At 39.5% G+C, this 24,038-nt stretch overlaps 3 protein-coding genes across 3 annotated transcripts; all 3 read right to left on the bottom strand.

The window, feature by feature from the left end:
* Nucleotides 1-10,279: 10,279 nt before the first annotated feature.
* On the bottom strand, nt 10,280-11,151 carry LOC126784443 (peamaclein). The gene is made up of 2 exons (XM_050509904.1): nt 10,809-11,151; nt 10,280-10,588 (listed from the first exon to the last, which is right to left on the bottom strand). The coding sequence occupies exons 1-2, from the start codon at nt 10,888-10,890 to the stop codon at nt 10,404-10,406; spliced, it is 267 nt and encodes an 88-aa protein (XP_050365861.1). The 5' UTR covers nt 10,891-11,151; the 3' UTR covers nt 10,280-10,403.
* A 563-nt stretch (nt 11,152-11,714) lies between these two features.
* LOC126782767 (protein DWD HYPERSENSITIVE TO UV-B 1) lies at nt 11,715-18,985 on the bottom strand. Its single transcript, XM_050508072.1, is given in 11 exon segments — nt 11,715-12,097; nt 12,177-12,239; nt 12,465-12,524; nt 13,215-13,409; nt 14,088-14,525; nt 15,227-15,883; nt 16,602-16,909; nt 16,912-17,165; nt 17,853-18,106; nt 18,516-18,582; nt 18,827-18,985. Coding segments are annotated over 11 exon segments (2,412 nt in total). The 5' UTR covers nt 18,859-18,985; the 3' UTR covers nt 11,715-12,013.
* Nucleotides 18,986-19,876: 891 nt separating this feature from the next.
* On the bottom strand, nt 19,877-20,731 carry LOC126782458 (protein SEED AND ROOT HAIR PROTECTIVE PROTEIN-like). Its single transcript, XM_050507710.1, has 3 exons — nt 20,559-20,731; nt 20,428-20,480; nt 19,877-20,223 (listed from the first exon to the last, which is right to left on the bottom strand). The coding sequence occupies exons 1-3, from the start codon at nt 20,729-20,731 to the stop codon at nt 19,877-19,879; spliced, it is 573 nt and encodes a 190-aa protein (XP_050363667.1).
* Between the last annotated feature and the right edge of the window lie 3,307 nt (nt 20,732-24,038).

Below are 24,038 nucleotides of genomic sequence, written 5' to 3'. Positions count from 1 at the left end.
GTAATTCCACAATTCCCGATGCTAATTCATTTCCTCGATTTAACGATCACCTTAAAAGAATAAGAAAAGAATTTAGAATCTTTTCGTAAACCTTTAAATGCCAAAACAGTAATAAACGGTTACTGTTCAGCAATTTTGGTTTATACGAAGTTACTGTTCACTATTCACTATTCACGGTTACTGTACAATACTCAATTAATACGTATTTCTGTACGTATAAATATTATATACGTATTTCTGTGCGTATAAATATTATATACGTATTTCTGTACGTATAAATATTATATACGTATTTCTGTACGTATAAATAGTAATACGTATTTTGTACGTATAAATATTAATATGTATTTCTGTACGTATAAATATTAATACGTATTTCTGTACGTATACGTACGATTTAAATGTAAATACAAACTCAGTAAATAAAATTTACTAAATTACCCTTTTACAAATTACTTTTTTACATTTACTGAAAGTAATTTATAATTACATTTACCGTAGGTAAAACTTAATTACATTTACCATACGTAAATAAAATTTACATTTACATTTACCATACACAGTAAATTACCAAATTACCCCTATCGGATAACAATGTCACACCACCGCACGTGGCGGCGCGTGGGGCACACGCGCCACCCGCCGGCAGGCGGCGCGTGGGGCACACGCGCCACCCGCCGGCAGGCGGCGCGTGGGGCTCACTCGCCGAAGCCACCCACGGCGCGTGTGACGCCACCGCCGGCCCAAAATCATCCTCCTTCTACCTCCGCCCTTGTCACGGGCTCACGCCGCCCCTAGGCTACTCCACACTCCAACACGCGCCGCCTCTAGGCGGCGGTGATCCTCCCCTTCTTCCTCCTCCGATCCCACTCCAAACACACCAACAAATCACCACAACAATCACATAATCATTCCTAGCATCTATCTCACCTCAATCGATGGTGGGAAGCTCGTCTCGAGCTCGGTGGTGGCGAGGTGGATCGGCGCTGCGGCTTGCAGCGACTGTGGCGACGTCGGGGGTCCTCACGGGGGCGAAGCAAGTGCTGGCAGGCTGGAGGGTGGCTGCCTAGGTCCTTGCGATGTCGATAGGCGGGGCGGTGCAGGCCACGGGGAGCTGGAGGCCGGAGATCGGGGAGAGAGAGTGAAGGTCGGGGAGAGAGAGAGAGAGAGAGAGAGAGAGAGAGAGAGAGAGAGAGAGAGAGAGAGAGAGAGAAAGGGAAGAGGGAGGCGGGCTGAAGAGGGGGTTTCCAATTATGGGAACCCTAGCTCTAAATCATTCCTTATATACCCCCTCCCAAAATCGGAAACTAACTTCCGTCGTTAATAACTTTTACGTACGTCGTCCGATTCGAACGCGTCACATATCCACGAACTCGTATCGACGAGCTCTACAACGTTCGTGAAGAAAGTTTTCGCAACCGAGCGACGGAATAAAAGTCGATAATTTCGTTCGGAAACGTAACGTTTTTCTTAATAAACGTTCCGAAAACGTTTCCGTTTTTCGTTTCAAAGCATCGTAAACAATAAGTTTCATTTTATTTGAAATTCCAAAACTTAATAGAATTCAAATCAATTCACATATTGTTTTAAAAATCTAGGGTTATTACAATCTATCTCCCTTAGAGGAATTTCGCCCCGAAATTCAAGCTCACTCAACAAATAACTGTGGATATCTGGTCATCATGTCTGACTCTAGCTCCCAAGATGCGTCACCCTTATCATGGTGACTCCACAGCACCTTGACTAGCTCAACTTTTCTCCTCCGAAGCTTCTTTGTGGACCTATCCAAAATACGAACCGGTTCGACCACAAATGTAGCATTTTCCTTCACCTCAATGGTGCTATGATCAATCACATGTGACTCATCTGGTACATACTTCCTCATCATGGAAATGTGGAAGACATTGTGAACACCCGACATACTAGTAGGCAAGGCTAGTCGATAAGCTAGTTCGCCCACCTTCTCAAGTATCTCAAAGGGCCCAACGTACCTCGGTGCCAACTTTCCTTTCTTGCCGAATCTCACTACACCTCTCATAGGTGAAACTTTCAAGAACACATGATCACCGACCTCAAATTCCACATGTCTCTTCTTCAAGTCTGCATAGCTCTTCTGTCTACTCTGAGCGGTCCGGATTCTATCCCGAATGATTGAGATCTTCTCCGTGGTTTCCTGAACTACCTCTGGGCCCATCAGTGCCTCATCACCAACTTCGGCCCAACAGATCGGTGAACGACATGGTCTACCATAAAGTGCCTCATAAGGTGCCATGCCGATGCTAGAATGGTAGCTGTTGTTGTAGGCAAACTCAATCAATCTCAAATGGTCTTCCCAGCTACCCTTGAAATCCAACACACATGCTCTCAACATGTCTTCCATCACCTGATTCACCCACTCCGTCTGTCCATCCGTCTGAGGGTGAAAAGCTGTACTCATATCTAAGGTAGTGCCCATCGCCTTCTGCAACCCACCCCAGAACTTCGAAGTGAAACGTGCATCTCTATCGGAAACAATAGAAACTGGAGCACCATGAAGTCTCACTACCTCATCCACATATAGTTTCCCAAGCACGTCCACTGAGTACTTCATCGACACTGGGAGAAAATGAGCCGACTTCGTCAACCGATCGACAATCACCCAAATGGCATCGTGACCCTTCTTCGATCTAGGCAATCCGGTCACAAAATCCATAGATATCTGCTCCCACTTCCAAAGAGGAATAGTCAGTGGTTTCAACATGCCAGCTGGTCGTTGATGTTCTGCTTTCACTTGCTGACATGTAAGGCACTTTGATACGAACTCTGCTACATCTTTCTTCATACCGTTCCACCAGAATTGTCTGCATAGGTCCTTGTACATCTTGGTGTTCCCTGGATGGACGGTATAGCGTGAACGATGTGCCGTACGAAGAACCTCTTCCCGGAGATCACCACAATCTGGGACACACAATCTTGCCCCAAACCTCAACCCTCCATCGGGTCCAACTCGCCACTCAGAAGGACACCCATCAAGCGTATCAACTACAAGATCCGCCAACTTAGCTCGTGAGAGTCTATCCTGCGCCTGACCCTGTATGATCCTCGTGATAAATGTGGGTTGCACTGTGACACTACCAAGAAAGACCCTCGGTTCTCCTCCCGATGGTACCAAATCAAACTCTGATGCAGCTTCTAGCATGAACCATTCCTGGACCATAAGTGAAGCTACCACGCCTCTCGGTTTTCTGCTCAAGGCATCAGCCACCACATTTGCCTTCCCCGGGTGGTACTCTAATGTGAAGTCATAGTCCTTGAGGAGTTCCATCCATCTCCTCTGCCTCATATTCAGCTCCTTCTGTGAGAACAAGTACTTCAAACTCTTATGATCTGAAAAGAGTTGAAATTTCTCACCATACAAGTAATGTCTCCAAATCTTCAGGGCAAATACAACTGCCGCAAGCTCTAGGTCGTGTGTCGGATAATTCTTCTCATGAATCTTCAACTGTCTCGAGCCATATGCAACGACTCCTCCATGCTGCATCAACACACAACCCAAACCTTGGAGTGAAGCATCACTGTAAATGACATAGCCACCACCACTAGAGGGAATCGTCAACACTGGAGCTGTGGTCAGTCTAGTCTTTAGTTTGCTGAATGCTTCCTCACATGCATCCGTCCACACAAACGGAGTATCTTTCTTGGTCAACTTGGTCAATGAAGATGCGATACTAGAAAACCCCTCGATAAATCTCCTGTAGTAACCTGCCAAACCGAGGAAACTACATATCTCTGTAGGGTTCTTTGGACGACTCCAATTCTTCACTGCCTCGACCTTTGCCGGGTCCACTAGTACTCCATCTTTTGAGACAACATGACCAAGGAATTTGACCTCTTCTTTCCAGAACTCACACTTCTCTAGCTTGGCATACAGTCTCGCCTCCTTCAAGGTCTGCAACACTGTTCTCAGGTGCACCACATGTTCTTCTTGTGTCTTGGAGTATATCAGAATGTCATCCACAAACACCACTACGAACTCATCTAAGTATGGACTAAATACTTGGTTCATCAAACTCATAAAGACAGCTGGTGCATTCGTTAGACCAAATGGCATGACGACAAACTCATAATGTCCATACCGGGTCCTGAAGGCTGTCTTCGATATATCTTCTTCCTTCACTCTGAGTTGATGATAACCGGATCTCAAATCAATCTTAGAGAACACTGTAGCACCTTTGAGCTGATCGAACAAGTCATCAATCCTAGGTAAGGGATACCTATTCTTGATGGTCACCTTGTTCAGCTCTCTGTAGTCCACACATAACCGCAGAGAACCATCTTTCTTCTTTACGAACAAAACAGGTGCTCCCCAAGGTGAAACACTAGGTCTAATGAACCCTTGGTCTAATAGCTCATCAATCTGCACCTTCAACTCCTTAAGTTCATTCTGCCCCATTCTATATGGCGCCTTTGACACAGGTGCTGTACCGGGTACTACATCAATGCAGAAATCTACCACTCTTCGAGGTGGTAGCCCCGGTATCTCTTGGAATACTTCACCAAACTCAGATACTACCACAATGTCTGCGATAGATACCTTCTGATCCACTGACTCCACATGTGCCAAAACTCCTGATCTCATGGCGTTATCAGACTTGAGGCAACGATAACGAAACACTGGCTCTCCGGGTCTATGAAAGGACACCACCATGTCAAAACAATCAATCACAGCATGCTGTGGTCTCAACCAATCAATTCCCAAGATCACATCATAAGTGTGGTCCGGAATCACAATCAACGAAGCAGAGAACTCTCTACTTCCAATCAAAATAGGACAAGCTTTGCAGATTGTCTCTAACTCAAGTGACACTCCAAGGGGTGAAGTGACACATAAGGCGTCCACAAGAGGTGTAGGAATCAATCCTAGCATCTCCACCACTGAACTAGCAATGAAAGAATGCGATGCTCCCGTATCAAACAATACTCTAGCAAGGTAGTCAAACAATGATAATGTACCTTCCACTCCTGTGTCTCGCTGGCCCACTGCGAACACTCTAGCTTGGCCCGCTGGTAGTTGTCTCTGCGGCCGTTCCTGCCTACCCTGAAGTGGTCGGGTACAATCTCGAGCTATGTGTCCCACTTGCCCGCACCGGTGGCAGCCTGCTCTCTTCGGTTTCGGACATGCTGAGGCGTAATGTCCCATCTCATTGCAGCTATAACACCTCACTGCTGCTAATGGTCTGACTGGTGCTGCTCTGATAGCTAGGGGTGGCGCCCTTGTCGGGGCCTGATAGTGGGGTCTTGGCCTCTTCCATGACCTATCCTTCGGCCCTGAGTGCTCGCTGCCTGTATAGACTGCCTTGCCTTTCCCCTTTGCATCTCTGTTCCCCACATCACCTGCTTGAGTCTTCTCTGCTTGCTCCAAACTCATAGCACTCTCAAATATCTGCTCCCGTGAAGTCAGGCAAAGGACTGATATCATGGTCTTGTACTCTTTTTTCAGCCCACGTAGATACTTCTGAGCTAAAGCAATCGTACCCATAGGCCTGACATACCGATACAGTTGCGAGAATCGAGCATCATACTCTCTAATGGTCATGTCTCCCTGTACCAATGCCAGAAACTCCAACTCTAAGTCCTCCTGTACTGAGGCTGGAAAATACTTCTCTCGGAATATGGTGGTGAAACCTCCCCATGTGAATGTAGACACATCCACAGTCTGTCTCATGCTCTTCCACCAATCTAGAGCATCACCCTTGAGAAAGAATGTAGCTATCTTTCTCTTCTCAATCTCTGTGCACTCTATCATCTCAAAATAAGTCTCCATACCCTCGATCCAATGGTCAGCTACCATATGATCTAGTCCCCCATGAAAGGTAGGGGCTGACAGTGCACTAATATCCTTGATCAGCTTCAACACTCGACCGTCATCTCTAACCGCAGGAGCTGGCTCATTCTGTTCCTCCTGCGGAGCAGCCTCCTCATAGAGGTTCTCCACGTTGCGGACTCGACCTGTGGCCCCACCTCGACCTCGGCCTACCTGCTCTACCTGTGGAGCAGCCTCATCATAAAGGTTCTCAACGTTGCGGACTCGGCCTGTGGTCCTACCTCGACCTCGGCCTCTCGCCCGTCCTCGGCCCTTATCAGCGTTCATCACCTTCAAACAACGAAACACTTAGTCAATACTTGTGAAATCTCGAATTCAACTAAAACAGATTCAATAGGTATTAACATGAAATTTCAGGATAAGATGAATCATCGAAGTATCATCACAATACTTCTCGGAGGACCAAACCATTAGGTATGGCTCCTAAAACACTCTCGCGTACCCGACGACATATCTATACCGAGGAGCATGTGATGGGAGCCCGCCTGCAGTCGGATCATCGCTCCCGGATGGTATTGATAATCGCCAAATACGCACTTAGGCTCTGATACCAACTGTAACGACCGCAAAATTTCGAGCCTAAAAACTCAAAATTCTAAAGTCGTTAAACACAAATAATCTCAAATAAATCGAAATCATTAAAGTGTAACAGCGGATCAATTCTGAGTTCTCAATACAACTCAGACAACCAATTATTACAACCCAAATTATAATCCATACACAAAATGGAAATGTAATAATCCTCACAAATCTCACAAATGAAAATACACAAATCCTCACACACGAATCCATGCTAAAATCTCACCACAAGTAGGATCCGAACGACTTCGAGCCTCTGTAGTCGTCACTCAACCTCCACTAATCAGCACCTGCGGAATTATCCCCTACACCATCGAATTGGTGCACCGGGATTATAAACACAAACCCGGTAAGCTTATAGCTCGTATGAGTAAAATCAAAAATATAATTCGCATATCAAAATATACGAATGATCACAAAACAACAAATATAAATGCCCTCATGAGTCAATGGTCAGCCCATCTGGTTGACCCAAAGAAATGTGAAACAAAACGCTCATGAGGAAATTAAGTAATCCTTCTGGTTACCCAAAGCATTTATAATACGGGTACCAAGAACGCTGGTACACATCCGTTACCCCTCTCGTAATACACCGTTGATATTGGATAGCCACCCGCTACCCAACATCCAAAATACTGAGTACCCATGAGCAGATAACCACCCGTTACCTCACATGCAGTACTAAGGCAGACAGACTAGAGCTCTAACTGTATCGTAACTTTCGCCCGGCCAAAGGATAGGTTCCGACTTGCCAAACACGTACAATAATCTCACATCATATTGTACCAAATCACGTCCGAAGACAAATCAACATTTTAACAATCTCAATGTTAAAATCACGTACAATAATCACTCATCATATTGTACGTTTTAAAACTTTCACGATATCACCACAATAAAAATCATAACAGTATATTATATAGCAAACTATATATATTCGTATTTATTTACCATTTATACAATATATACATAGTCCACTATATCCTATACATGTCATATTTCATAAACACCTGAAGAATTACGTACAATATTCTCACATCATATTGTACCATTTAAATCACATACTCATGCACAATTTTCCGTCACCGAAAATGACTATTGTTAATGAATTAATAACAGTACGTAATTTAATGAACTATATATATATATGTACTTATTACTATTATACTGTATATATGTAGTCCACTAAATTATATACATGTTGTAATTCATTTGATAAACACACTTGCAAAAATGTTGAATCACCACGAGGGTAGTTTCGTAATTCAGTGAGATTTTACTCACCTTATTGACTTGAGCGTAATTCCACAATTCCCGATGCTAATTCATTTCCTCGATTTAACGATCACCTTAAAAGAATAAAAAAAGAATTTAGAATCGTTTCGTAAACCTTTAAATGCCAAAACAGTAATAAACGGTTACTGTTCAGCAATTTTGGTTTATACGAAGTTACTGTTCACTGTTCACTATTCACGGTTACTGTACAATACTCAATTAATACGTATTTCTGTACGTATAAATATTATATACGTATTTATGTACGTATAAATATTATATACGTATTTCTGTACGTATAAATAGTAATACGTATTTCTGTACGTATACGTACGATTTAAATGTAAATACAAACTCAGTAAATAAAATTTACTAAATTACCCTTTTACAAATTACTTTTTTACATTTACTGAAAGTAATTTATAATTACATTTACCGTAGGTAAAACTTAATTACATTTACCATACGTAAATAAAATTTACATTTACATTTACCATACACAGTAAATTACCAAATTACCCCTATCGGATAACAATGTCACACCACCGCACGTGGCGGCGCGTGGGGCACACGCGCCACCCGCCGGCAGGCGGCCCGTGGGGCTCACTCGCCGAAGCCACCCACGGCGCGTGTGACGCCACCGCCGGCCCAAAATCATCCTCCTTCTACCTCCGCCCTTCTCACGGGCTCACGCCGCCCCTAGGCTACTCCACACTCCAACACGCGCCGCCTCTAGGCGGCGGTGATCCTCCCCTTCTTCCTCCTCCGATCCCACTCCAAACACACCAACAAATCACCACAACAATCACATAATCATTCCTAGCATCTATCTCACCTCAATCGATGGTGGGAAGCTCGTCTCGAGCTCGGTGGTGGCGAGGTGGATCGGCGCTGCGGCTTGCAGCGACTGTGGCGACGTCGGGGGTCCTCACGGGGGCGAAGCAAGTGCTGGCAGGCTGGAGGGTGGCTGCCTAGGTCCTTGCGATGTCGATAGGCGGGGCGGTGCAGGCCACGGGGAGCTGGAGGCCGGAGATCGGGGAGAGAGAGTGAAGGTCGGGGAGAGAGAGAGAGAGAGAGAGAGAGAGAGAGAGAGAGAGAGAGAGAGAGAGAGAAAGGGAAGAGGGAGGCGGGCTGAAGAGGGGGTTTCCAATTATGGGAACCCTAGCTCTAAATCATTCCTTATATACCCCCTCCCAAAATCGGAAACTAACTTCCGTCGTTAATAACTTTTACGTACGTCGTCCGATTTGAACGCGTCACATATCCACGAACTCGTATCGACGAGCTCTACAACTTTTGTGAAGAAAGTTTTCGCAACCGAGCGACGGAATAAAAGTCGATAATTTCGTTCGGAAACGTAACGTTTTTCTTAATAAACGTTCCGAAAACGTTTCCGTTTTTCGTTTCAAAGCATCGTAAACAATAAGTTTCATTTTATTTGAAATTCCAAAACTTAATAGAATTCAAATCAATTCACATATTGTTTTAAAAATCTAGAGTTATTACAGTTCCCATTGTTCTTATAGGTACTCATTGAGTATGGAGGAAGGGTAGCTTACGCGTAAGACCAACACGTCTAACTGTAAAGTTTCTCCCTCCAATAAGAACTGATGATTGGACGGTTGACAGGATTGATGAACACATCAGTATGGTACATGACTTGTATGTCCAACACCTACCAGATTCACAGAGGCCTCTTGCATTAGCAGAATCCACATATGATGGTACCAATTCATAGTTATGGACACTTTAATCTTTGTAATCGTCTTTCATTTCTTGTTGTTAGATTAGGAGGTGATGTAGACTCGTATTCAAGGGAGAAGCTTTCATAAGTTTAGTAGGTGCACTGATCAATTTTATGATGAAGGACCCGAAATTCGGTTGTGCTGCCATCATTGTCATGCTATTTGGCGTCACACAATTTACCGCCACATTTAAGAACACCATGCATGATATACACACCAAGTAAAAATTATTGAAACTATATAATACCATTTTAGAGATGAAGCCAAAAGAGTGTCATATGCATTGAGATTGAAGCACATGATGTGCTATTCTATATTTTCTTCTTCTGCTGTTGGTCTGCAAACAACCTTTAAATATTAAACCTTGAATTCAAGGTTGGCCTTCTGGGTTTATTTTGCCACTTGCAGTAGCAGAGTTGAATGACACAGGATCAGAAGAATGACTAGGCAATTCCGACTCCCTAAAGATTCCTTACCAAACTTTCTAACTAAGCATATTCATGTCCACCAGAATTTACTACACTTTCATAGTTTTTTTTTAAATTTTAATTTTATTTGAATTGGAAATAAATTGTTAAATCAAGCTCTAAACACAAATTTAAGGTCTAAACAAAGCAACAATGTATATCAAAATAATTTTTTTTGGTTATGAACATAGATGGAGGTGAAATATTTTCAAGACTACTAGAGCTTTATTCATCATTTTGCACAAACCCAGCATCAATTGGACATTGATCATCGAAAAGAGTATTAATCAATTCCTAGGTACACTAGATCAATCACAAAATATTGTGGATCATATGATATAAAACCAAACTGACACACAAACACTCTTATTACTCATTCCAAATTTATTTATAATATAACCAGAGAGTAGTCCCAGCAGATGCAGATCATATATGAGAAGTTGAGTTGAGAGTTGAGACCCTCCTGATTAAGTTTTAGGGGCACTTGGGTTTGCCCTTGTTGTTCTTCTTGTCCCTGTAGCAAGGACACTCATGCTTGTTGCCATAAGTCCCAGAAGGAACACACTTGCATTCTTCACAGCATATCCCACAGTACTTGAGACATCGATCTTGAACTCCTGCCACTTTACACCGATTTGTACACTTGCTGCTGCAGTATGCTGATCCACAATCATCCACAAACAAAAATATAAACCCCTCATCATCATCCATAAATAAGAGTAAACCAAACAAACACACTTGGGGGAGCTTAGCAATTAGTTTTAAATGCAATATAGTGACACAAGTGATAATGTGCACAAACCCATCAAGGAAATGAATAGCTTCAAGTTCAACATTTTAAGCAACCACTGATCTAGTAAAAAAGAAATTGGAGCTTACGGGAGGTAGCAGCGAAGGCTGGCTCCATCAAGGAGGAGCTAAGAAGAAGAAAGCAGAGAAGAACTGGGAAGGAGATCTTCATCTACACCTTGAAACTAAGAAAAGGTCACAGCTGAAAAGTGTGCTTGAGGTAGTGTGGAGGAGGAAAACCTCAAGTGGGGGTTTAAATAGCAAGGGAGGTTAGACTCAGTAACTTTGGACATGCCCTACCTCATTAAGTGCAAGTAAAAGAATCAGCAAGACCTGTAATTTACATTGCCATTTTTGTACCTGAGCATCTGAGCTGGTAAATAATGAAGATTAGGGAAGAACAGCTGGAAGTACTGAACTTTAGGCACAATTTTTGGTCGGCGGAGACAATGTGATGTGGATCAGGTCCACGCGGTCTGTGAGAGTTCCAAGGTCAGGTTAAAGATTACTAATTTTGGTTGTATCTGTGAAGTGGCATAAGCAGAAGCAGTCCTAAACCCTAAACCCCATTGATTGACCAAGAATAAGAAATGCCACAACCAATAAACCCTTCCTTGATCCAGAAGCATATAAACTTGTCAGTCTAAAACTCTAAATGTTAGATCAAGAAGAATAAACCCTTGAAATTGTCAGATCAAGCAGCAGTTCAACCCTTCCCTAGTTTAGCACTCGTTTAAAAAACCTTCCCCATATAAAGAAGCATAGCAAGTACATCAGTTTATTAGATCAAGAAGTAGCTTAACCCTTCCCTAGATGAAAAAATAGTAATCTTTTATATGCCAGAAGATAACACTACTGAGTACTAAACACATGTTCAGGTCAACAATAAAAAATCCACCTTCTAAGCATAAGTCACAAGATTGATTAATAAGTAGCTTAGCAAAATGCATCAGATATTCCATCTCTGTTACCTTGGAGGAGTGAAAATACTGTAATGTTACTATCGATTTCATTAACTCATTATGAATCTCAATTCCAGGGAGGTCCAGAACTTGGCTGATGCAGATGAGTCAGACTCGAGCTTTCTTGAAAGATTTTCATTGACTGATACAACAATGTTACGAACAGTTTTTTCAGTATACACAACCAGAACTAATAGCGTTCTCATCAGTATTTAACTGCTAGTGACCTATGTATTCTATTTTGCATGTTTCTTGGCTAAGACGAGGATTGTAGACATTCGTAGTCACACACCTACATACATGTATACATATTTCACAAATTAGGTACATATATCAACCTCCCATACTTTTGGTTGGGCAACCCTGCTGCTCATCAAAGTGTTCCTTGGCATAATCACTAGATGCTAGAAGATTGACCTACAACATTGCAAATACAAAGCATTAGTGTCTCATATATTTAATCTTTAGCAACAGAACAGAGAAGGACAAGTCCTACCTTAATAATTTCAGACTTGGACCTTGGACGCATCTGGGCTGCCAAGATACTGAAGTTGAACTCCTGTGATATAAGAACATATATGCACATTAAAATGAAGAAACAATCACGGGTATAGAAGAAATTCTGAGGTCGGTGAGGCATGTAACAGTTTGCTTCTGAATAAGTAGTCAAATTATATATGTGACGTACAACACAAATACCTTTCAATAGGCAAGTAAGTTGCGAACTAGAAAATTCTATTTAAATAACAAAACGAATTGATGTCAGCAGTATAGAGAATCTCACTCTGACAGGATCACCCCTCAAAGATTGCACAAACATAGAACTCCTGGATCTTCCTCCTCCCTGCATAACAGGAGAATAGTCATATCACTACTACACGCAGAATCAGTAGATGAGCTTACTTGTCATCATCCATTATCTTTTCCTTGTGGCGATTTTGTTCTCTATTCTTGTTCAGTATGAAGACTCTCAGGTTGAAGGTCTTAAACAAGATATCATTATTTTCTTTGTTTCTTTTGTCATTATGTCGTAGTCGGCTTTGTTATGATACCACTATCTATGGATGTATTTTCAGCCTGGACTTATGAATATTTTGCCTTTTAAGAGGTGGCGAAGAATGCAGATTGCGTACTTGGCTGATGGATATCCTTTTTTCTAGAAACATGTGCCACATAACTTACTATTGACACAACTCCCAAAATGACCCCTCTCCCTGAAACTTGTACTACCTAATGAGAAAGGGTGCATAATTATATTTCATTAAACATACTGAGGATATTGTTCTGCTCTGTGAGGTGCAACATACTCTTACAATGGAAACAATGGAGTCCACTCTCCTGGAGTAAATTGGATAAAATATAAACTTTGAAACTTCATCCAGATACAAATTGAAGTATCCAAGAAACAGTAGATATTTGTCATCACAGTTAATTATCCTACTCTAGGAGCATAATAAGCCTACTCTATGTTACAAGCAGATCATGTTTTATGGTACTTCAAAGTAAGCATAGACATTAAAACTAGAGAGCTTACCTCCAACGATATATCCTTAAGGCGCCTCCCTGTTTGAGCACAGCATATGCGGACAACATGTTCATCACAACTCCCACTGATAATATAATCTCTACTATTCATGTAATAGGATTGAGTGTAATTCTGACTACTGCCTGTAGAGGCTATGCCAAAATTCAAGTGTAGCCTCCCATCAACAGCGAGAAGTTGCCTCACCTGAAACCATCAACAGATGCACCTCAAAGGATGCTAAAATGTCTTAAAGGATATTTAGTAAAATTGCAATTCAAATAACACCATTGAATGCAATATAGCATAAGAAATAATGTTAAATAAATCTTAACGGACCCATCACAGGCTAATCATCTACTCTCTGTTAAGATGTTATCTCCTTGAGCAAAAACTTAAGGCAGCAAGACAAGAATTCCCACATTTTCATTTTGCATTATAATTAAAACCTGCAGAAACCTTAGCGTCAAAATCAAGTTCAGTCCAGACTTCACGTACTAAAAACAGCTGAGACAAGAAGATAGTGATCAGTGTTTTGTTATGAGTTTAATAAAAAACATAAAATTATTAGATATCTGAACAGAAATTAAAAACAAAATTCTGCATTTTGTTATGAGTTTCGACACCAGAGAGCATCAGTGTTTACCAGTCTCAGCAAGTCTGGTTCTTAACCAGGTATTTAATATTTAGAGTCTACACACCAATGAACTTGACAATATAACAGCGCTATTGAGCCCAGTAGAAAAGGATGAAAAAACAAGAACCTTTTTACAACTGGGATCAATAAAGCTGTTAAAGAGTGTCAAGTATAACCTTTTCTACTGGGCATGGGAACATATTGTTGACTTGATCTCATACTCTTTATGAACATAAGTTAGAAATTACCTCATTGTCAACAGCTGAGACAAGAAGATAGTGATCATCAGGCGAAAAGCATACCATAGCATTACCCCTCGAGCTTGAAGAAGAATAGCAAGGGCTTATTGGTTTCTGTCTTAGGTCCCATATCTTGACATCGTGATCAAATGAAGAAGTCGCAAAAACAGCTGGGGAATGGTTTGCAAACTTTATTACATTAATATGCTCCCAATGCATATCAGTAAACACATGTAACCGTTTTCCACTACTAATGTCATATAAGGCAACGTCTCTCGAGTACCCACTTGCAAGAAATAAGTCATCCGTAGAATTAACATGAACAGATGTCAACTGGTCAAACTCATCAAAGGAGACGGACCCAGCACCACTATATATCCCTGTTTCTGTTCGCATATGATGGATGTTGTACAATTTCAATGAGCCATTATCTGAACCAGCTATTAGCTGGCATTAACCATAAGAAATAAACAGCGTATAGTTAGAATTGCCAAATCAAGAGATCTGGATAAATTAACATGATGATAACAGTAATTAAGTGTCAAGAATTCTCTGCATTCAAATAAAACTTTCAACATATAGTTTCGCCTGAAGTAATTTTCACATCTAAATATTGGGAGCAATATCTGATGCATAAGGATTCCACAGTTCCACCTACGAATTGTTTTAATAATTATATTCTAGAACACAAGGACATATTAGTGATAGAAGCTCTCAAATTATGATCAATCATCCTGTCATGATGTTCATGTTCAAAAGTACCAGTATACAGTGTTTAAAAAATTTATTATTATTATTATTATTTTAATTTGAAGCCGCTATCAGAGTATTAGGCAACGTTGACAAGTTAGTTCTTCAGTTAAGGAAAATTCATCTAGAAAGTACACCTATATACATCCTATCATAATGAATCAACGCTGTATAACCCCACCCCCTTTTAGTTGCCAGTGCCTTCTGTTAAAAGCCATATGCCATGTATATTTATTTTGAATAAATCCTCCCAATAGAGTCTTATACAAGGAAAGCAACTAATGATACAGCATCAGGGGATTAGTAGCAAAGAAGAACACGATTTGAAGAGTGAAATCCACATAATTAAAATGAAACATGACTAGAATCAGGGGCACTGCATTCCATGAAGTACGTACCTTAGAGGGATACTTCTTGAGCCAACAGAGTCCCAACACACTATTCATTGCTCCTAGTGATGGGATATAACTGACAATTTTTCCATTCTCATGGTTGACTACAACTATTTCACCATCTAATGTTCCAAATACCATAAGGCTAGAGTTGGATGGATGGTACTCAAATTGCCTAGGACGAAAGCTCCTACTATCACCTCCCAAGTCAGAACCTAAAACAGAAAGTGGGTGCAAGAATGGCCAAGCACAAGATCCCATTTTGGCAGCAGAAAGAGACCTGGAATAGAAACATTGAGACATTCCATAGATATTCGGTCCTTTTCTCCGAGGACTTGGTACAGGATTTTGACATGATTTTATTTCACGCTTTTGTAACACACTAACGACATTTTCTTTATGCATTCTTTGGTATGGTACATGCTCAAAGTATTTTGAAAATGTCATCCTTGCAGTTTCCTGATCAATCTTTCCAATCGGCAAATTATCTAAATTTCTCAAACGAGGTAATGAGGCTACCATGTACTCTCTATAGTATTTCTCAAAACAAATTGGTGAAGCATGATAAGAAATATATTTCACTGGATTATCTCCAATATACTTTGTGAAGGGACCAGTAGAGGGCTCTGCCTCATTTTGATTCTGAAAATTATCAAGAGAATCCTGCCAACCAGAGTAGAAACTCAATTAACAAAGATATAGAATGGAAGATAGGATGACAAGAATGATTACATGAGCAGATCATCTTTATAGTTCTTATGATAAACCCAATAGATATTATGACTATTACAGAGAAAGACAATAAACGGACTTCACAAACTTAACTTTCAAGGAATGAAGCGACAATATATATCAAGCTTAAACTCTACCTATGTGCAGCCATATCCTAGAGGAGCAAAGCAGGCAAAAAGAAACATATATGTGCAGTCCCATCACACCACACAAATCAATATTGAGATGAATAGGAAGTGTGTTAGACTATGATTCGCTCCTAGAGGTTTGAGCTGATAGAGAAAAGGCAACAATGCAACAAAATTACAGTACATAATTACAGAAAAATTTGGCTAGGAGTAAGTAAGCTATAAGAGATTTTTTTTCGTTTCTTTTAAGATGATCGTATTTTCGTATATAAGGTTGTAGACTTGTAGTAGTCAATGATAATAATTATTTTCTTTTTAGTGGGAAAAAATCATAGAGTTAATCACCAAGCAAAGCAAATAGGCATTCCCCACAGTCCTATTTTGATTTAGTGCGGAAATCAAGGTTATACAACACAGCTTAATCGAGAAAAGATAAGATCTCTTCCACAGTCACATCTAGTTGAAAAGTTTCTCACTAGATTCACTCCAGTCTTAATCTACTGGAAAGGTTCAGTTATTACCTCATTCTGTTGAGTAAACTGTTTGTTCCCCCCTGAAAAAACATTTGAAAAACGCTCAACAGAACCATGTTCGTGCAGGGGACTTGAAAAGTCTAGTTCACTATCATCAGAATCCTCAGCTCTGCTTTCATCATCATTTAAAACCACATTATTAAGCAAAAACATATTCCTGAGTACTTCTTCTGTGCTTGAGTACTGGTCTGTTAGTTCTCCAATATTAATGGATGATGCTGTTTTGTGATGGGATTTCCCATTAGATGATGCAGAATAAGGCCCGATATCGTTGCAGCAGGACCAGTGCTGAAACTGAGTTCAACCAAAGAAGGGAGTTTAGAAAGTGCAGCAGTGGTTGTCCAGAGATTTAATATTCTGGTCCCACAAAGAGAAAGGCACATTAGATTGGGCATGCAAGAAAAACAATCTTCCTGAAAATTAGTGAGTGAAGTGCTAAAGTCAAGGTTAAGTGTGTGTATCTGCAAAAAGTCTCCCAGCATATTGAGCTTCCGAAAATGTGAAGATCGCAAGTTTAAAACTTGGCAGGTCAAACCTCTCTGTGAAAGATTCCTGCGAATAAACTTGAATTAGTAAAATCAAGTCATCTATATTTAATAATCATCTGGATTTTAAATGCAACACATTGATCTACTATAGCTATTGTATCTGTATTATTCTTTGTGCAATAAAAGAAGAAAAAAAGATGATGTGAACCTGCACAATTGCAGGCAGGAGATGAGAAGAAAACATTTTTTTGAGAGCAAATCAATAAACTACTTAAAAAGGAACACAAGGCTAACCTTAGAAAGAAGAAACAGTAAGGCATTTCAAAACTTAATCAGATTCTTGTTTGTAGATCCTTTTTTTTTAGCTTTGTTTATCAATGATAATATTTAAGTCCTCTTTTCAGTAAACATGTCCGAAGTCAATTTGAAAAATAAAAGAACTATGAATATAAATATAATTCCTAATCCATCAACTTTTGTCATCACCGTGACTGCATACATTCAATGATCCTGGAAAATAGCTTAGAAGTTGCCTAAGATTTGGCTGATATGTGATCAACTAATCAAAAATGATCAGGTAATGTGAGAGGACAGGAAAAACATATCAATGAACAACAATTCACCTATATTAGTTTTCTCACTTAAATTTTACTACTAAATTGCGTGCATAAAGGATATTGTGACATGCTTAACAACAAACGTTGATTCAAACCATTAAGAGAAAACCACTGTTACAAACACTAGTGTTTACCTCAAAAAATCCTTTCCAAATGCCCAGTCTTGGAGATCAACAACTCAGAGCTTTTGACTGATAGCACGCATCAACAACAGAGCATATTTTCCATTCAAAACATGCAATGTTTCGTTGCATATGTCAACTGCTTCAACCTCAGAAGCATCAAGTTCCATACATAAATCAAGAAGTGGTGGGAACTCCGCGTCCTTAAGGAGGTCCAATGAAATCTCCAGGCTACAGAGCTCATTATGAGACCTTTTAACCTCAGCCTGGACCAAAATACCGAAACAAAGAATCAAATTGGGAATAGTGTACCAATCTTATTAAGGCAATAGAAACAGCAAGTTGGCTAAGCATGCTGCTTAGCACAATTCTCATCATCGTCACACTTCTACAGACTCTACCCACACAACTTTTCACCATTTCCAGTTTTACTTGCATCTTACACATTTTTCAATTTCCTCTCTTTTCAGTTTGCAGTTACCTATTTCTCCATTTTCTAACTAGTTTCATGTAACACTTCTAATCAACATGAATAATACTAGGATCCCAATGCTGATTAATCACTCGATTTCCAAGTTAAAAAAAAATTACTTCTTTCTGACCATATAGCAAGTAAAATCAACAATTTCCAACACCCAAGAGAAAGAAAAAACTGGACAACAAATCATCACTGACCTTGAAGAGGGCAGAGAGAATTGCAGCATTAGGTGAAACACAGAGCTTCCTACAGGAAACAATGTACCTATACCCAACAATCAAAATTCAATAAATACTTAATTAGCATAGTATTGGCACTAAAAAAAATCAACAATGGCAACATAAACACAGAAAAAAGAATTAATCTTTAATTGATCTCATTCTCAGCTAATTCAAGTTAACAATGATGAAATGATAAAGCTACTAAACAAACTGGAATGCAACCCAAAGCTTCAGACTTTGCTGACAGAAAACTAAAACTGAAAAGTGGAATTAAGGTGAGAACAGACCTGTCTTTTAAGGTTGCGATGTCGATTGCCATGGTGGCCGAGCTATGCAACTGTCGGACTTAAAAGGGTCCATCACTCCGTTGACAAGTGAATATGGCTGTGTTTTTTGTAAGAAAAGGGGACAAGTGCATTGTTTCAGTCTTTCAGAGAATGATGGGTGTTGAGGAAATGGGTAGCAAATGGAACTAGTCTATTTATCGCCTTCTTGGTTTGGACGAGGCCCAGATGCTTTGTTGAACTCTAACCATGGCCACTATTGTTTTTGTGTTTATTGTAACCTCTTTTGGGTGATGAGGATAGTTCATGGTTATTTACAAGTTCGTAATTGTAAATGAAAAGTCGTGAGTTTGATTAAAGAATAACGGGTGGGTGTGTCATTCAGTGGTTTGGATGTTCTATTACTTCTATAGACTGACACTCCTTGTCAAAACTTGAAATTTAGAGAATACTGAAGTCATAATAATAACCAGGCAAACTGCGTATGCATCAAATTTAATTCTTTTTTGGTTATGTTGTATGATTTTATTTTACAAGGGATCTATCTTTAATGATTAAATATTGTAGTTTCGTTTTAAGAGTCGTGCAAAACATTATAAACACCCAATTTTTTTTTGAGTTGTGCTCCTGTTACAAGTGTTTGATCAGCATGCAAAACAATCTTACGATTCTTATCACACCTTGTGCCGAACATTGGTGTTCAAAGAGCTCCAATCTTATCATCAAAGTAACTAGAAAATCACGTAACAATTAATTACTTTCCGGGGTGTGAAATGAAAAGTACTGCGTAAATGATATATTTATGAAGACGTACTTCAAACCTTCTACTTCCTGGATTTACAAGAAGTGCTTGGAGATTAAAAAAATTATATATATTAGCAGAACAAAGTAAAAAAATAGGCATGCTCTAACAGGCCAAAGCTTATTACAAATATCCCGGATGGCAGTGTAAAACCTCTTACCATCAATGAAACAAAGTCACAATAACCAACAACAATGAAGGCTCAATTTGTTTTCAACTCCAAAATAGTGAATAGAGGATAAAACAATAAATTAATAGCCTTTCGGGGCGGATTTAGGTTTTGATGTGTAATAGAAGGGTCCAACAGAGAACAACTTCATCTTATTGGCATTTAGAGTGCGAGAGCAAGCAAGAAAAGCACCAGTAATACCATGATTGACATCAGTGGGGACTTTGCAGCTCTCCAATGGAGAACTGTGGAGGAATGCAGTGCATTTTGAGAGCTTCCATTTCTTGTTATAATTGCCTTCAAGTTTTGAAGCTGATAATGTTGCAAAGAAGTAACCCTTTGCATCAGTTGCACCACTTAAGATAACGAGAGGTGCAGTCTCATACCCATTTTCGTCCTCGCTCAAACATTTAATCCTTGCCACAGCTCCTGCATATATTTGCATGCAGTAAAACATTAAGCAAAACAAATGCCTAGATATGAGCTTTAATTAAGATATCAAGATGAATGATGATGATGATATCATTGATATGCAAGTTAAGGTACGTACAAAAGTGATAGTGTTGAATATTAAATACCAGTACTTATATGTACAATGGCTAATTAAGTTGGAGTAATTAAGAGATAGATCACCTTGAATTGGGAAGGGCTTAATGCCAGAGTTACATAAAACAAGCCCTTGAACGCCGAAGACATTGTGAGGTAGTTTCTCTTCGTACAACTGATCTAGTTTTGGTTTCTCAACCTGTGGTGGTTTAGGTTTCTCGACATGCAGTGGTTTTGGTTTTTCAAAATATGGTGGTTTTGGTTTCTCAACCTTTAGAGGTTTTGGTATCACAACCTGTGGTGGTTTTGGGTTCTCAACTTGTGGTGGTTTTGTACCATAGCCATAATCAGTGGCAGAGGCACTGACGTTCAGCAACAAAAAGAGAGCCATGCATGTAGGAAGAAGGAAGCGAATGAGAGTCATTATATTGCGATAACAATATGCTTTGTGGTGAAGGAATGGTGATATGCTTGGAGTTAAATAGGTCTTTACAACATTCTATATATATGCATGGTTTCAACTTATTTCAAATTTGATATTTGGATTAAATATGTTATATATGTGTGCTGCAACTACTCAGCGTTACAAATAAGAGTGCAGTGCACGTTGAGAGCAAATGTAACCCTCCGCACGATATTTATATGCTTGAGTAGACCGTAGACGTGGGTGCTATTACTGTATAGTATCCATTTTGTTGCCTAATTGTTCATTACTTAATACTGTGTATTTGTTCATTTTCTTTTGGCTCAATGTTCACAAGAAAAGGGATTGTGTCAATTAGTGCAATTTGGTCTCTATTTTAATTCTTGATACATCCCTAAACTCTAAGACATAAGGGACTACGTGATGCTACAACTGATGCCTGCGCCTTTCTATCTCTGTAATCTCAAATATCAATTACGTTGTTCCTCTAAAGTTTGTAATACCGGTAATTATAACCAACTTCATCAACTCCTGACACTTTCTATCACTATCAGTAATTACATAAAAGAAAATTTACTTGAGTTATGATGGAAACAAATTTGTCGCTCACTCTTATCGTGCCCACTAATGCTCACCTCATAAATAAATTACAAGTGTCTTCTATAATAACCATAGTTATAAATTTGTTGAGATAAATGATACTCACTACTACAAAGTTCCCCAATGGACACTGATAGATATTAGTACCTATTGGGGGCAAAGGGCACTGATATCAGTGTGTAATTGCATTAGCACCTGTGTAGCCACTAATATATTATCAGTGCCCTCTATAAGAGGTTCTAATGGGGTTTTACACACTAATAAACATCAGTGGTTTTAGAATGATACTGATATCAGGTGCTAGTGGGCATCTTTAATTACTATATTGTGCAAAGTACTGTATTCTAAATTTATACTACAATGTTAACTACAAATTTAATCATCAATACATAAACACCAAGACTCTTCATCCAGCAACTGCAACTCTTTTTTGATACTAACAACCTGCAATGACACAATTTGGGCAATCCAAGGAGTGCATGTGTGTTAAGAAGACAAATATCACTAGAGAAAAATAAATGGAAGAGAAAATGAACAAGACCAGCACATTTTCTTCACTAATTTACTCCAAATCAGTTATAAAACTGATCATAAAAAAAAACACATGATGATGTTGAGGAAAATAGAATAATCTTCTTATTATCTTGTTACCATGTATACAAAGAGGACTACACTTTGGATATCAGAACTACTTATGTCTATCATATGAATTGCAGTTCATATTAGGGCTGTAAACGGTTCCAAAACCGTCAAAAATAACTGAAACCGTAAACCGTGTTATTTAAACGGTTCGGTTTTTGTGTTTTTCAGAGTAGGAACCGTTAGGAACCGAACCAAACGGTTCCGTTACGGTTCCGGTTCTAAAACGGTTCCTGCAAATGCTGTTGAAAACTAAAGCAAATGCAAAAGTCCATATAATGCCAGCGGGTGTTTAGCTGTATTTACTAAAGCAAATAGCAATGCTTTTCAGGAGTAAGGCATTATGCATATGCAGAACAGAAGTTGTTTGTGCACACAACAAACAACAAACAACAAACATAAAGTGATAAAACAACGCTAGTTACTTTGGCAATTTATCAAGACCACAGATTCAAAAAAATCCAGCAAACTTAAGCTTTAATGAGTATATCAACTCAGAAGTCAACAACAAAGAGATGCCAACCAGTTGCCACCATCATAAAAAATACACTACACCATAGAATAGTTCACTTGGATACTTAAAATATAGTCAAATAATACTAGAAAAAATCGGTTTAAGTTCATAGTGCTTCTTCTACTGTTGTTTCACTTCAGCTTTCTTCTTCTTCTGCCAGAGGTGATCAAGACCATTGTCAGCAACCCCCGGGAACAAATTACATGACATCGACATCAGAAGTAGCGCATCACTAACTAGAACTAAGATTCTAGTTTTTCCCTCTTTATTTCTCTCACTTATGATCAACCAGAGCAGTAAAAGGTTTCAATCATATATACTAAAAGGAGCAGGATCCAACAGAACAACAATGTCGAGAAGCAGATATTGAGACATGAAAAAACCAATTCAGAGCAGTCATAGACTATAGAGCCCAATTCATCAAATCCAAACTAACAACCCAAGCTCTATACAGAAAGATTAAAACTTTATGATCCCAATACCTCAATGATCAAAATCAGAAAGCGAAACCAAAATCCCAATAGCCAAATGAAGTTTAAAGTTCCTAGTGCCCAATTCATCAAATCCAAGCCTACAAAATTGAAAATTTAACATCCCCAAGCATAGTACCAAACACTTAAACTTCAATGTTAGAGAGAAGATATTGAAACCAGACACGACAAGATTGAGATGGGAATATATAGCCTTCTACAGCCTGACAAACCCAATACTAATATACCAAAGGACAAGATAATATTATGAAGATAAACAAACAACTTCTAATCTGCGACTTGTAAATCGAAACAACGATTACAATGAAGAATCGAATAACTCGAATGAATCAAAATTGCTTACCTGAAAAACTGAGTAACTGATATGTACTTGAAGAAGCTCCGATGGACAGTGGGAATCACAACCAAGCCATCGCCGGAATCCCAATCTGACTCACCCACCCCCGCTGTCGGGGATCTCGTCAACTCCTTAACCACCCAGCGAATCTACCACCATCGGAAATATTGTCGTTCACTCTCCATAGCGGTCTTATGGAGCTCCGCGCCGTGTTTTCGTCAATGAACCGGAGACTAGAAGCTTTGGGAACGGATTGAAGGTTTGGGAGTGGGAGGTTGTTAAAGTCTTAAAGTGCAGAGTCGAACTGTTATTGCGTATGCCTCATGGTTGAATAGATAATTACTTAGACATCTAACGATCAGTATTATCTCATACTATATCCAACGGTTCATATGCATTTCAAATATTAGAACCGAACTGAACCGTTTTTATATAAAACGGTTCGGTTCTAGTCATATATGTATTTTTTTCTCACAGAAACCGAACCGAATGGGTCTTAATTGGTTCGGTTCCAACGGTTCCTTAAGGAACCGGGACCGATTAACAGCCCTAATTTATATATACTTGAAATATATAGTAATCGTAATGAGGCAGAAATCAACACCCTTTAAGTATGGACAAGAAACAGTATGGATAAGAAAATATATAGACCAAGCAAGAGAGATCATGTTAGTAATATTAAATTTTGACTCT

This window comes from Argentina anserina, chromosome 2, assembly GCF_933775445.1.
Source record: "Argentina anserina chromosome 2, drPotAnse1.1, whole genome shotgun sequence".
Classification (NCBI taxonomy): Eukaryota; Viridiplantae; Streptophyta; class Magnoliopsida; order Rosales; family Rosaceae; genus Argentina; species Argentina anserina.
Note: the sequence above shows the minus strand (reverse complement) of the source record. Positions and strands in the feature narration are given on the sequence as shown.